At 30.2% G+C, this 15,538-nt stretch overlaps 2 protein-coding genes across 8 annotated transcripts; both read left to right on the top strand.

Moving 5' to 3' along the window:
- The first annotated feature begins 495 nt into the window (after positions 1-495).
- Positions 496-6,167, top strand: LOC108476761 (uncharacterized). Of its 6 annotated transcripts, XM_053023277.1 has the most exons (11): positions 502-652; positions 742-781; positions 1,133-1,252; positions 2,046-2,105; positions 2,697-2,799; positions 3,476-4,073; positions 4,415-4,550; positions 4,665-4,832; positions 4,919-5,029; positions 5,772-5,874; positions 5,957-6,167. In XM_053023277.1, the coding sequence occupies exons 3-9, from the start codon at positions 1,172-1,174 to the stop codon at positions 4,973-4,975; spliced, it is 1,203 nt and encodes a 400-aa protein (XP_052879237.1). In that variant the 5' UTR covers positions 502-652; positions 742-781; positions 1,133-1,171; the 3' UTR covers positions 4,976-5,029; positions 5,772-5,874; positions 5,957-6,167. The 6 variants fall into 6 exon arrangements, with proteins under 6 accessions (XP_052879238.1, XP_052879239.1, XP_052879237.1 ...); XM_053023278.1 differs by lacking the exon at positions 742-781 and having other exon boundaries at positions 496-652; XM_053023279.1 differs by having other exon boundaries at positions 496-652; positions 742-828; positions 5,772-6,167.
- Positions 6,168-11,734: 5,567 nt separating this feature from the next.
- On the top strand, positions 11,735-15,131 carry LOC108479669 (SNAP25 homologous protein SNAP33). 2 transcript variants are annotated; one of them, XM_017782391.2, is made up of 6 exons: positions 11,735-12,005; positions 12,975-13,541; positions 14,109-14,202; positions 14,374-14,504; positions 14,602-14,699; positions 14,793-15,131. In XM_017782391.2, exons 2-6 carry the CDS (start codon positions 13,050-13,052, stop codon positions 14,890-14,892), a joined length of 915 nt encoding a protein of 304 aa, XP_017637880.1. In that variant the 5' UTR covers positions 11,735-12,005; positions 12,975-13,049; the 3' UTR covers positions 14,893-15,131. The 2 variants fall into 2 exon arrangements, with proteins under 2 accessions (XP_017637880.1, XP_017637879.1); XM_017782390.2 differs by having other exon boundaries at positions 11,735-12,112.
- Positions 15,132-15,538: the final 407 nt, after the last annotated feature.

Genomic DNA, 15,538 nt, shown 5'->3' with positions numbered 1-15,538 from the left:
TAATAAATTTTAATATATTAAAACAATGAACTAATTTCATATAAAAAGTTAAATTGATATTAGCATGCTCACGATTTGAGTGAAATTTTCTTCAACAAATTTATAAAATTTGATAGAAATTTTTGTAACAAGTTTATAAAATTGATATTAAAAATAAATATGGTTTTGTTTGAAATTTTAAAAGTTGAGATAGTAAAATTAAGATATCTTTTGTGCAAAAAAATTAAGATATCTTATGATTTTCGTTAATTATATTTATTTTTTAGATTTATCAAAATAATAAATGAGTTTTTGATAATTTTATAAATATATTTTTTTCACCTCTAGTATTATTCAATTTGGTATAAATTAAGACACTCGTTGATAAAATCTTAAATGCTTATGGCCCATTAAAATCTAATTTGGTCACTCGAGTACCCAAAAGACAGGGTAAAACTTTTTAGTACAATTTGCATTGTAATGTTTTTGGGCCAATTTCTTTTGAAAATTAGGGTTTGTGAAAATCAAGAAGTTACCCGCTAATTATTGATCCCGACCCGACCCAACCCACATTACTTTCCAATTATTTAAATTCATATAATAATTCCCAAGTAGCTGAGCCGACCAATAGTGGTGTGGGAATCAAGGATTATTATGTCATGTTGATGTTTTTGTATGTTCTAAATCATTCAAATTATTCGAACAAAAAAAGAACATTCAAACTATTTTTCGATTAAATCGCCAGTTTTTTGAACCTTGCAGAAACCAGAAAACTTTGATTCTGTTCTCTCTTTTCCAGAAGGTGAAAGCTTTCCCAATTCGTAATTGTTTTACCATATATGTTACATTGTATGTAAAGTTGTCTCTCATTTTTTCTACTTATTTTTTTGGGGCGATTTCTTTAGGCCTTCTATGGTTGATATTTGGTTCCAAATTCATCAAATCAAAGTGGGTTCTGCTGTTTCTAGTATTTATTTATATATATAAATCACGAGAAAAAAAATGTCCTAGTTTTTGGGTGTTTATAGTTTGTTTTAAATGATAAATTTCATTTACTTTTTTTTTTAAGTTTCTAACGTTTCTATTGTAAAAGCTTCCTGTTTTACTTATCTATGCCCTGATGAGTTGTGGTTTTTTTTTCCTTTTTTTCCAGCTAATTTTTATACTTGGGTTGTAAGAAAAATTGGAGGATATGTCAAGTAGCTCAAGGGGAGATGGAGAAAACTCCATTGATGTTGAGGAACTCTTGGAGATCGAAACAAGATGCAGAGAGGTAGAATCTTTGTCTTTTTGTAATAACTAAGAAACATTGTCTTTTTAAGTCTCAAGGTTCTTGAATTGCCCTTTTCTTATAACATTTATGTAAGTTGTTTTATAATTTTTATGAATTTCCTATTGTTTCTTTCATAGTCAGCCTCTAGTTGAATTGCTTAGATTAGTGGCTTGCACCTCTTTTGCTTTGTTTCAGGTTTTTAGATTAGAAGCTTCAGTTTCTTACTGTTATTTGATGGGAAAAAATGGTTTTACCCTTTAAATATTTGAGCTTTTGAAGGTTGTTTGGTGTTATATTTATCCAGCCATTCACTTTATTTGTTCTTATATATGTTGGTCCAAAGCTTCCTTTTGCTTGAAGTACCATGCCCAACACATATTCAAACATGGATACGGGGATATGAGTATGACCTTCGGCTTCCAGTAACCTCCAAATACTTGGAAATACATAAAAAAAAGATGGTTGTATCCTTCAAATATTTATGCTTTTGAAGGTTGTTTCATTCGTTTGGTGTTATATTTATCCATCCGTTCACTTTTTTTGTTCTTATCTGTGTTGCTCTGAGTTTTCATTTTGCTTGAAGTACTCGTTGCCGACACATACCCAAATATAGATATGAGGATATGAGTATGACCCTCTACAGACTGTTGAATTATGTGGAAAAACTTAGAAAGAGTGAACATAACGAGTCTTAGTAACATAGGTACTTATGGTGATGGTAGTTTGTTATCAATCATGAATTTAATCTGTTTGTGCTGAAATCTTATTTATCTACTTTTCTTTGTCGATGCAGCTACGGAAAGAAAAAGAGATGTTGAAAGAATCACAACCTCAGGGCTTTGAACTGATCAGGGTAATTTTTCTATCCCTTGATAATCCTTTCATCTGGAACATGCTATATGAAACTTTCATCATCTTTATATTAATTTTCAGAAGAACTAAATCTTGGGATAAGCATCTATGAAGCATATAATGTTTTTCCTGTATTGGCATTTCAAGTTGCCAATGATAATATGTTTTCTTCTTGCAGCTGAGAATGCTGAAGTCTGCCATTGCCATCTATAAAGGGCTTTTAGCAATAACATTCTTTCATCATTAATATTTGTTATTCTATTTAGATTTTCCACCTTGTTTTGTGGCATGATCAAATTTTGACTTGAGATAGCCAGCTGCTAAAGTAACTTGAAGGGCCAGTTAATTTTTCATTCATTTTTGTCACTGACCTTCTTCTATGAATTTAATAAACAAACACCGTGAATTTATTAGCCTTGCGTTAGTGAAGGTCTGCATTCTTTTACTTGGTGATTGAATTTACCGTAGTTGAGAAATATAAGGGGATTACACACCTGTGAATGCTTCAATAATTCCAAACAAAAAGGGTAGAAATTGAGGTTTAGATGTTTCAATTTTTATTATTGTCTGATTATAATTTGGTTCACTACAGGGACTAGAACTGCATGTGAAGTCACTATCAGAAGCTTGTACCCAAGACAAAAAACATATTCAAAAATTGGAAAGAGAGCTAAAAAATTGCTCTCAAGAAATAGGTAATGGTTCTTTTTTTCCTTTGAAATATTGCTGTGGGAGTTAATTGTGTGTTGCTTATTGTATCTTACCTACTGGTCTTGCGACATCAATGTAGCTCATTGGCATCTCTTAATAACTCTCTTGCTACATGGTTGTGGTGCTTGTATGTTATCCATTGTTCTTTGTTCTTTAAAATATGCAATGAGTGGCATGTCTTGTACTGGGTTTCTTTAGCCTTTTAGTCCTAGCATTATATGTTGGGCTACTTGAGAGGGGGAGTGTTAAAAGTAGTTTCATCCCCATTTGTTAACTCTCAGATTTTTTGTGGTCTTATATTCAAATTGGGTCTCTCCATTTATTCCTAATTGATTCGTATTGGATGCTTAATATCCCCAGTTGTTCATCCTTACACACTTGGGCATCATTATATATGGTATTAGAATCAGTTCCCCTAGGATCATTGGACCATGCATTGAATACTAAGTCTATATCCATAGTGGCACTGTTCTCCTTACCCAGTTGGAAGGACCTAGCGGTTGGAGCATTTCTCATACCCTCTAAACATACATCAGAAACTATCTGTTCCCTCAACGAAAACCCTGAAAAAGAAAAACAGGAATTGGATATCATTTTCTGCCTGCTTACAGGACTTGTGTACTGTTATTTCAATCTTAATATTGTGATCGCATTCTTCAGATTACCTGCAGGATCAACTAAGTGCAAGGAATGAAGAGGTCAAATTTCTAAATGACCATGTGCACAACCTTGAGATCAAGTTAGCAGACATGGAAGATTTACGGGAGAAAATTGATCATTTGATAGGGGAGTTGAACTGGTCGAAGTCTGAGCGGTTGTTACTAATGCAGGAAATGGAGAACAAAGAAGAAGAGCTGCGACAATCAGCTTTGTGCATAGAGAAATTGGAGGAGTCAGTTTCATCTATGGCACTGGAGTCCCAGTGTGAAATAGAGAGCTTGAAGCTTGATATAACAGCATTGGAGCAAATGTCTCTTGAAGCCAAGAAGTCCGAGGAAGAAAATGCTCAAGAAAATTCCCAAATGAATGTTTTAATTGAAGAGCTCAAGGTCCAGCTTCAGAATGCACATGAAATTATCGAAGCATTAGAGAAAGAAAATAAAGCGCTAAGAGGAAAGCTCATTGCATCTGAAAAAAATGCTAAGATATTCTGTCAAAACATCAAGCAATGGCTGAAAAGCAAGGACAGATCGCAACTTGATATGGACTCTGTCTTTGGTGAACCAGAAAGCATTATCACAATATCAAAAGATACAAGGTTGGTTGCAACCTCAAATTTGTTATATTTATTCTGATCAATTAGATTGTTTGACTGTCTGATAATGTGGGGAGCTAAAGCTTTTATGCAACCCTTGAACATGTTAAATACACCTTAGTCTTAAATTATTTAGCAATATTTAATTGATAGACTGATGAATATAATCTTGTTGAGGTGGGTTCGGATCTTGCTGAAGCAGTTCTTTGTATGGAGCTCCTTTTTCAGTTTTGTCTCGTAAAATTGATTGGTGATAACATGCAAATAATTTTCTGTATTTTACTGTTTGGTACCTATCAAGTATCTGATAATTTTTTATGAATGTTCTCTTAATACTGTTGAAGCGGCTGCAAAGGACACTTTGGTGTGCTCCTTTCAGACGTGGCCTTAGTGCTGGAATCTGATTCCAACTCAAAGAAGCAGGTCAAAAGCATGTCGGATCAGATAAATGAATATGAACTCTTAGTGAAGCAACTTAAGGTAAAAATTGTCATTTAGAGAAAATATATTTACCTTTTATGATATTATGCTAGCCCAGCGAGGTGAATTATGAATTTAGTCCGCTATATTCCTGATCTTTAAAATGGTTACTAGGAAGAACTGAGAGAGCAAAAGTTAAAAGCAAAGGAAGAAGCTGAGGATCTAGCACAAGAAATGGCTGAGCTGAGGTACCAGATGACAGGCTTGCTTGAAGAAGAGTGCAAGCGCCGTGTGTGTATTGAACAAGTATCTTTACAGAGAATAGCTGAGTTGGAGGCACAGGTAATACTGTTACGGTTCTTGATCCTTTGTATACCGAGTAATGTAGTTGACTTAGGTATCATTTACCTTCTTCTTTTTTTGTCAAGATTCAAAAAGAGGCCAGAAATTCAATGGCTGTTGTTAGACATCTCCGGGAATCATAGGGGTTGGCTGTGGTGAGGATTGTTGATATCCATTAATTTGAGACTTAGTCAGAGGTTCGTACTTTCTTGTATCTCTTTCTCTGTTTTTGCAGTTCATGCATGCTGTTTTTCCAATGTCCTACATGAATGTAAATACAGCTAGTGCTAATGTTTTTGCTGTCATTTTTTTAATCCTCAGTTGATGTTTTATATGTTTTCTATGTCATTATACTATCCTGCTGTGTTGTTCCAACTCTTCATTTTTCTTGAAATACTCATGTCCGACATATATCCAGACATGGTATCGAGTTAAGGACTCTCTGAATATACGGAATAACTTTTAAAAAAGTGAAAATACCCGTATCTTACACTCACACTCAACACTCGAGTTTGAATAACATAGCTATTCCTCATGCATACCTACTTTAATTACTTTTCCTTGATGCTTTCTTTGAGCTTAGTTTCAACAGAACTGTATATATTTATTTTCTGGACACCATCTGTGGCTTTGTTTCTTCCAGCTCAAATCCAGATACAATTGACTGTGGTTCACCATTCTAAGACAGTTCAGCAAAAGTCTAATCCTATGTAATGAATGTGCATCATGCATTTGTCACAGATTTTGATTTTGATTTAGTTTCTGTGTTTATTGCCACTAGTTTTTCAACCTAATTGCAGTTCAGTTTCCATATCAAGTTCATGCTTATCGCTCAAAAAAAGCATGAGAATTTAGCTCTCCTAACATTGGCGGTGTACTTTTATTCTTTTCTGTGATACCAGTCATGACTGCTAACCCTTCCATGCTGTGTTCCAACAGAAACACTATTTGATGGTTAACCTGAGGAAAGATGTATGCAATTTTCATGATAAAGGTTCGGGGAAGGATGATACGGCAGTATGAAGTAGCCAAATATACCAAGGTAGAAATTAGGTTGTAGTAGTGTGTATCTATGTGTTTCTTAAGTGCGATGTAATTATGCAGTAGTTTATTGTTTGTTGCAGCTGGTTATGCTGCGAGGGTCCAAAGCTACGGATTGTGTCGATGTTCTTCACTTTCTTGTATAGATTTCAGCAATGAAAAGTTGTTAGCTTTCGGATTACATTCAAAGAAAATAGACTGCATCCCGATCTGGTTAAAATTGTGCTGGACCATATTATGTTTTGTAAGATCAAGCATTGAATTGAGTGAAATTGTTCGGATTTGTTGTTCAAATCTTGGTTATCAAATTAGTCCTACGTTGGTGATGAGTTTCAGACATGACCATGCTCTGACTCGGGTATGTATCATTCAACTTTTGTCGAGTTGGTTCCAGATTTTGGAGGATCATATCCTATACTTTATCCAAATATATGGTTTTTCTTCTGTTGAGGGTATAATTCCAAAGTTACCTAAAACTATATAAATGCTTATCTGCACAAGCAAAAGTCACCCGAAATACAATGTAAAGAAGCTACAATTCTTTGTCACGTTCATAGTTGGTTCTTCCTTGAAGTTTCATCAATTATGTTTGGTGATAATGATATGTTACAACTTACATGGAACCTGACACTATCCCATATCAATATATGTTTGATATTGTCATTTTCAAAAGTTCTTACAAGTGTTAATTTTCTACACCTAATATACGAATATTTTAAGAAAAATGAAAAATCGGAAGTAATTAATCACGTCTTCTTATTGCAATTTGAATAGATTGGGTTTGGATTTTTGGTGCCATTTTTCTTTAGCCAAATCTTTCACCATGTTTGTGCATTAAAATTAGAGATTTTTTTTCAAATTGTATTCCATAAGTTTACTTACAAGATGGGATGCAAAGCATGAATATTGAATTTACATGTTAATAATCCAAATTCAATCGAAAAGGAATAAGTTATGTAACAATAAAAATATAATTACAAAATTATAACGATATTTCTCTCTATATAGACACTGCATATTTATTTATAGCATCTTTTAATTTGAAATTATTTTTTCTTCAGCAGATTATGGTACAATCATCAAACGAGAAGGGAACAATAAATTCTTAAATTTTTCATCAATAAACTTGATCGACAAGTAATATAGTTAGCCTTTTGGCAAAAAGATAGATTCTAACAGTCCATTAATTCAATTAATCTATCCGGTTAGATTAAATAATCTAACAGTTCATCAATTCAATTAATCTATTCGGTTAAAATAAATAAATTATTATAAAATTCATAAAAATTTAATCACCCAATTCAATATCTTTGTAGCAATTCTTGAGTTAAATTTTTTTCCAAACCGATATCTCAATTAGTTTCCGATTTAACAGATTCGATCCGATTTAAAGAACTTGCATTCAAACAACAAAAAATTACAGATAAATATTCTAATATTATTTTAATAAATATGTTTTTATTTTAAAATAAATACTTAAAAACTATTATTCTAAGTTGGAAGAATGTAGAATGCATTGCAAAACTGTATAAACAAATATTTTATCGAATAATTGTATATGGGATATGTGAAAGTAGAAGAAAAAAGTGTCGACTTGCTCCTTAATCCCAAGCTTCAGATAAAAGGCATTAATATCTCACCAATTTAACTTTTTTAAAATAGAAAGTTATTTTCATTTGGCCAATTTGGATTAAATGTTATGTGGTATGATGTTATTTGAAATAAAATGAGAAAGATTTAGGTTTTAGTGAGTATAACCATTTTGTGTTTGTTGGGTACATACATAGTATAATGCATGTTTTGGTTGCATATTATATTTAAAATGATTTAATATAATTAGATAAATAAATCAAAATAATATAACAATTTATCAATTTTGCATTTAAATATTATCTATATAAAATCACGAGTTTAGAAAAATCAAAGTTTTCAAATTAAATTGGTGGTCAAACTAATCATGTCATCAATTCTTGTTTTGATCGATTCGATCAAATACATATTAAAATATTCATAAAAATTAAAATATATATTAAAAATCGATTCAACAGTTGATTCAAAGCTTTTAGCTTGACTCAACCCGTTCATATTGATTGATAGGTTAATCGGTTCAACTTCTCTAAACCTCACCTCGATTCGTTCGGTTTAATTTTGAAAGCAATGAGAAAAACTTTTGAGCTAACCAATATAGTTATTGCTATTCATTATATTATTGACTTTTCATTTTAAATTTTTTTTGTTTATAAGATTTATCAATTTTATAAAAAAAAGAATTTTAATTTTACAAAAAAGTTAAATAATTGGTTGAAAATTTTACTTGATAAAAATTGACCATACTTATAAATAATATTTTTTATACAATACTTAAAACTATTTATAACCCTCTCAACCCTTAAATAAAATAATAATGCGCTTTAGTGCACTCGAATCACATTCTCTTGTTGATGCCAATTAAATTAAGACTCAATCAACTATAAAATATAACAATTTTATATAATAAAATTATATAATAAATGAATTTATATAATAAAAATTATTTTATTTTATTTTATATTAAAATTTACATTAAACAAAAAAAAGATTATATTACTTTTGTTTTAATTATTTATATAATGAGTAACTTTATATTTATATTAATTATATATTATATACAAATTGTTATGATGAATTTATAGATTATTAAGAAAAATAAAAAAATTAATTGTGAAGAGTTTAATTTATAATATATTATTTTTTCATAGTTTTTATAAAAGTTTGAGAAACTTTTATTAACATTATATTTGAATTATTAAAATGATTGTTATATATTAATTATGTTAATTGGCTATTATTTTGTATAATATTAGTTTGAGTTAATTACATAAAGTAAAATTATATTGTATATTAAATATGTTAAAAATGCTTTATTAAAATTTGAATTTTAAATAAATATATTTTAATTATATTTAATAATTTAAATAAGAAATATTATTCTAAGTAATTAAAATGCAATATTTAAAAATAATTAAAATCATATATTGATATGTGACATTAGAAATTAATTTACATAAAAAGAAAAAGTAAATTTATATTGATTATTATTATTACGTCATTATCTAATTATATTCTATCAAATCCATTCTTTATAGAGAAAATGAAAATTTTAAATTAAAATTGATATTCATAGTTTTTCATATAAAATTAAAATTACAAAAAAAATTGTAAATTGTACATTGTAAATTTATATAAAATTAAAATTACAAAAAAATTTGTAAATTGTACATTGTAAATTGTTAATCATATTCGAGATTAATTAATGTGATATTTATAAAAGAAAACTTTTGTTAAATTCTTTTATTGAATTGGATAAAAGTAATTTATTAAATGGTGAATAAAATTAGGGATAAATATTAAAATTATACATGAATTTTGATTTGATACAATTTTATACATGAAATTTTAATTTGATTAAAATTCACAAATCACTAACAACATTATCAAATTAGCACAATTTTACATTGATATATTACATACATAAACAATTATATTAATCTAATATGAAAATAAATGTATGTATTCATTTCTTTAAATGTGCACGATTGAATCAAAATTAACGTTTCATGTATAGATAAGAATCACAATTTAAGTTTTATGTATATAATTGCACCAAATCAAAGTTTATGTATCAAGTTGTGTATTGAACTAAATTTATATATAAATTTAATATTTATCCACAAAATTATTTACTTTTTGCATTTAATACAAATAATTCATTAGAAATATCTAAAACTCCACCCAAAATTTTTTGAATAAAAACTAACTTAAAAAACACAAAAATTTGATGTCTGATTTTTTATTTGGGAGGGTTAGGACAAATTACTGAAAAATAAATTTAGACAATAAATTAGATTAATTTAAAATATAAATAAAGTTTGAGTTTCAATATTTTAGATTTGAGTTCAACTCAATTTAACCATATTTTTAATATGGTAATTATTTTATTTTATTTTATATATTATGTAATTTGTATCATATAGAAATTAAATCTACAATAATATATTTATAATAAATTTATGATATACTCACAATGTGAATGAAAAATTATATAATAAATATTACTATGATTTTTTTTAAAATAAGATGTAGCTTTAGTTGAAATAGTAAAGACACTGAAAATTATGGTGCTTTGGGTTCAATCTAGAAGTATTCATGGGTCGGGTTTGGTCGGAGCTAAGTATAATATTAATATATTTTATGCATCGCACGTGATAAAAAAAAAAAACTAGTTTTATATGTCATTATCTTAACATTTTTATGTATATTAGTTTAGATTTAATTTTTATGTGCTATAAATTACATAAATATATAAAAATAACATAGTATAAAATATTTCGAACTCAAAAATGAGTCAGCTTAGGCCTTGAATGCTAAAGCCCAAGCTCGACCCATATTTTAAATGGGTCTTTTTTTTTTTGGCCAAAACCCATTTTACGAGCTTAATATTTTTGCCCAAATTTCAAGCAAACCTTTGGGCATGAGCAGGTACCAAACCTTTGGATAGGTTTAGTTCAATCCTATAAAGCATATTTTTTTAGTGTGCCGTGGTGATTGCTCGCCTCATCCTTTAATCATGAGATTAGGGGTTTGGTCCTTACCCATTGGAATAGAGTGCATTTCATGGCTAGTTGTTTAACTCTTTAGAGAGCACTTGCGGCGAGAAGATTAGTCACTGCTACCAATGAGAGATACCCTGGTTTCAACTAAAAAATAACAAAAACTATTCTCATAGTAATATTTATTATTTTATAAAAATAATTTTAATAATTTCTCAATTAATTTGAGATTGATTGAAATGTGACATCAACTTAATAAGTTCTTTAAATATAATATAGATAGATAATACTTAATTTAAAATTTAAATATATGCTATCTATATTTAAAATTTAATAAAAATCATATAAAATATTTATATTTTAAATTTTTAAAAATTAAAGATAATCTAAAATGAACATAAGTTAGTTATTTATTGATATGGATAGAATTAAAAATGATTGAGTTGAACTACGCTAAGGGTTTGTTTGATAATTCATTGAAAAAATCAAATAAATTAAAAGTAAATATTTTCAGCGAGTTTATGTTTTTAAGTATATTTGACAAACAATAAAAATAAATACATGATATAATTTTACAATGAAAATAATAAGTAGATAAGGACAACTTATCACTTAATATAGAATTTTTAAAATTATTTTTGTTTTCTTTCTTCTAGTGTTATCCTTTAAATATTTTATCTTTCAAATTTTAAAAATTATATTTATCAAATAATCTAAATATATTCTAATAATATTAAATAATACAAATACATATTTTATAAATAATATTCAATAATTAATTTTAATTTTCTTACACAAACATAAATTCTGTTTGTACCCACGGACAACAACATCAAAGTATTAAGTAAAGAAATCGAAACTAGCCGCATCAACAACTAAAACATCTACCATCTTCGTAAGCACCTCATTGAACACCTAAATACCTTCCCTTTAGACAAAAGATATTTTAACTAAAAAATCTATAATTTTATTATCTTCTCTAAAAACTTATCACAGACACCATTTTCTAAAACCATGTAGAACTTGATAAATTCTTCTTACCGAGGCTGAATTTGATAACCTCTAACCAATCCCTCTACAATACAAAAGAACAGAAGTTGTATTTGATAAAAGAAAAGGTGGAAGTAGTTTCGGTCAAAATGGGTGGGATGTTTAATTTACTTATTATCAAATCCCTTGTTGATTAGTTCAACAAATAGAAAAGTAATTTTTTTTTCTTTAATGAATTATTGACTTATTGAGAGGGAAAGGTCCTTAAAACAAAAATAAAATGAAATTGAAACATGAAAAAGAAAAATGGAAACATGAAATTAAAATAATAGTAATAAATACATTATGGAATTGGCCCCTTTCTTACCAATTTCCATTTTCACGACTTTCTCTTTGGATTTTCTGACGCGTTTAATGCGTTTCCTTCCCTCTCTTTAAAGCTCTTCATTTCCCTGACAATCCATTTCAAAGACTTTTCTTTTCTCTCTCAATTTTTGTATTTTTCAACTTCCTTGGTGTTAAAATCAGTTTTATTTTCTCTCCTTTTTTCCAGGTTCTTTGTTATTTTCTTTCATTTTTGCCTCTTTTTTTCCATACGGATCGTTTCAATTTTCTTTCTTGTTCTTAATCCAACTTATTGGTTAAACAGACAAAACCCAGGTTTTCTTTTCTCTTTTTTCTTGTAGTATGTTAACGATTTTGGTGTTTTTTTACTTTTTTGCTTCGCGTTTTGAATTTTTGAGCAGTTTGATTGATATCTTGAATTCTTGATGGGGATGTTGGCTGGATGGGTTTCTTAGTTGGTTCTATGTTTGTTTGCCTCCCGTGAAAACCGAGGGAATCTTATCTTTTCTTATGAAGTGATGAAAAACCCAAAGTCAACTAAATCTTAATTAACCTTTGATGATAAATTTAGAATTTTTAACCTTTCTTCTCAAGTTTATGGGATGTTCATCTTTCTGGTCATGCTACTTTGCATGTGATTTATGATCTAGTTCTAATTCTAGTTTTTTTTCCTTCTTTAAAAATTGCTTTTAGCCTTTTGAATCCCTTTTGTAAGCCCCTTTTTATCAAGTATTACATAGTAGTTATCTTTTCCATCCATGTTATTTCCTAAAGGAAAAGTATAAATAAGACTGCTTAATCAAGTTCCTCTCTCAAAAGAAAGTTTTGGGAAATTGAATAGCATCATCTTCCTGATTATTTCATCTTTGTTGCTAGGAATTAAATGCCACACACACACGTGTGTGTGTGTGTGGATCTTAGGTATTTATCTGAATTCATTGGATATCTTCTTCCTGATTTCTCAGCTTTGTTGCTGGAAGTTGTTGCATTTGTGCATGTGTATGTATTATGTATGTATGAATGGATGGATGGATGGTTGATTTAAGTATGTATATGTATGTATGTAGGGACGTATTACGTGTACTGTCTACTCACCCGAATTTGTTATATTTCTGCTCTCTGTCTCTAGTTTTCGTTGCTGCCATCGTCTAATGTGTAAATGTTTATTGCTTTGCAGATTACATTGTATTTGACTCCTTTCTTCCTATCAACTGCCTGACCAAGTGACAGATTTTTTCATTCATTAAAAAGGATGTTAGGTTTAAAGAAATCTCCATTGAAGACCGCTAAGCATAATTCAGTTGATCCTGCACGTGTGGCCGCTTCTCGTTCCAACCCCTTTGATTCTGATGACGAGTTTGACAATAAGCAAACCCTTAAACCTTCAAGAAGGACTTCTTCTGAACCTACTTTGAGTCCTCCGAATTTTGGGGCCAATCCTCTTATTGACAATGAGGGGAAAGTGAATTCTTCATCTTCATATTGGCAAAGTTCAGCATCACGAAACAATTATAAGAATGATTTCCGTGACTCTGGCGGACTTGAGAACCAATCGGTGCAAGAATTGGAGAACTATGCCGTCTACAAGTCTGAGGAGACTACTAAGACCGTCAACAATTGTGTGAAGATTGCGGAAGAAATGAGAGAAGGTGCCACCAATACTTTGATCGCCTTACATCAACAGGGTGAACAGATTACCCGGACTCATAATACGGCTGCTGGCATTGATCATGACCTTAGTCGGGTATGTCATTCATTTTTAAAAGCAGAACTTTCTGCTGGATGATAAAGTCGAAAACATGAAAAAAATTTCTTACAGTTTATGTTTTAATAGACACAATGACATCCAGCTCTGATCATGTTGCTACCATTATGATCCTAAGGAATCGCCTAAAATTAAATCACTAACGAGGTTTGGGTTTGCATTTTTATCGAATTGAATGAATAGTGTTCCCCCAGCCATGATGACAATGCTACAAAATATTCATGCCATCATGTTTGTGCGTCTTTGATCATATACGGAAAGGAAACGAGTCTAAAATTGGGTGCAATGTTAATAGTTTAACTAGAAATAAAGTAGTTCTATTGAGATGGATTGCCATTTGTTCAGAAGAAATAGATATCCGATACTCACCCTCAAGTCCAAGCGACGTAGTTTGAAAGTGATATGCAGATATGATTGATTGATTATTTAACTGCCAAGTTCTCTTCTTGACCTTCAAAATATCAAAATATCTTGTACTCTTCCTCTAATGGATTGATCTTATGAAATTGAAGGAATGCTGTTAATGGTAGTTCTTTCGGATTTCAGGGCGAGAAGCTCTTGGGAAGTCTCGGAGGCATGTTCTCTAGAACCTGGAAACCGAAGAAGACTCGGCAAATAGTTGGCCCTGTTATAACAAGAGGTTCATTTTCTTCCCATACACCTCCATGAATCATCTCTTTGTTTTTCCCCATTTAAACATCTGAATGTATTATTTCCTGCAATTAGAAGTTGGTGGTGAGCTTGGAATTTGTGTTTGCATCTGTCTTTGTTGCGTTTTTTTCTGAACTGTGTGTATGTACTTGGCCTGCAGATGATTTGCCTAAGAGTAGAGGTGGCCACTTGGAGCAAAAGGAGAAACTGGGATTGAATCCGGTTCCAAGGAGACATTCAAAATCACAAACGCCACCCCCCGAGCCGGTGGATGCGTATCAAAAAGTCGAGGTACGAGAAGGGCATGAAACCCCTCATTAGTCTTTATTTTTTTTTTGTTGGAATGTGCAATTTATTTATTTATTTTTTGCTGGGATTGTTTAATTAGTTTGAAAAGGCAAAGCAAGATGATGCCCTCTCTGGTTTAAGCGATCTACTGGGAGAGTTGAAGGGTATGGCTGTCGATATGGGATCCGAAATCGAGAGGTTAGTTTCGTGTACTCAAGTAGATCACGAGATAAATCAGGCTTTCTATTTTTTAATTAATATCGGAAATCATAATTCAAACCCTAATTGCAGGCAAAATAAGAGTCTGAATGGTCTCCAAGATGATGTGGATGAGCTAAATTTCCGTGTGAGAGGAGCAAATCAACGAGCTCGCCGATTGCTTGGGAAGTAACACTGCAGTTTTGAGATTCAGGCTGACATGTCTGTTTCACTCTTCTGTCATTGTGATCTCACACAGCCATATTGGTGGATTTTATTAGTATATTCGTCTCCTTACCTTACCATGTTTCTCTTACGTTTCAGGCATATCATATGCTTAACTATGGACTTTCACAATCCGAGTATGCGTCTTGTCTTTTGTATTTATTTTTCTGTTTTTCAATTAAATATATTACTAAATATGTTGAATAATGTTTTGTGTTTATTAAATGTCTAACAACGAAAAACATGAAAAATCTAACTAACGAATAATATAAAAAACATGTTAAAATATATACGAATACGATGTAGTGATGTACTGCTTGCGAAGACTAGGATGGGCAGAACCCTAGATTAGGCACACTAGCCAATAGAGGTAGTAACAATTCATTTTGGTCCTGAATTTTGATTTTCGAACTTATATTAAATTTAATACCATAAAATAAAACTTCCATTAGGTAAATTAAATTGATATAAAACCAAATGTAACTCGTATCAAACATTTATTGTTCTAAATTTGATATAAAAAATACACTCAAAATAATATTTACCTTAAATATTTTTTGGATTATTTTACCACTAAATTGAGACCAAAGGAAATTCAGTTTCACTGCAAACCA

This window comes from Gossypium arboreum, chromosome 12, assembly GCF_025698485.1.
Source record: "Gossypium arboreum isolate Shixiya-1 chromosome 12, ASM2569848v2, whole genome shotgun sequence".
NCBI lineage: Eukaryota > Viridiplantae > Streptophyta > Magnoliopsida > Malvales > Malvaceae > Gossypium > Gossypium arboreum.
Note: the sequence above shows the minus strand (reverse complement) of the source record. Positions and strands in the feature narration are given on the sequence as shown.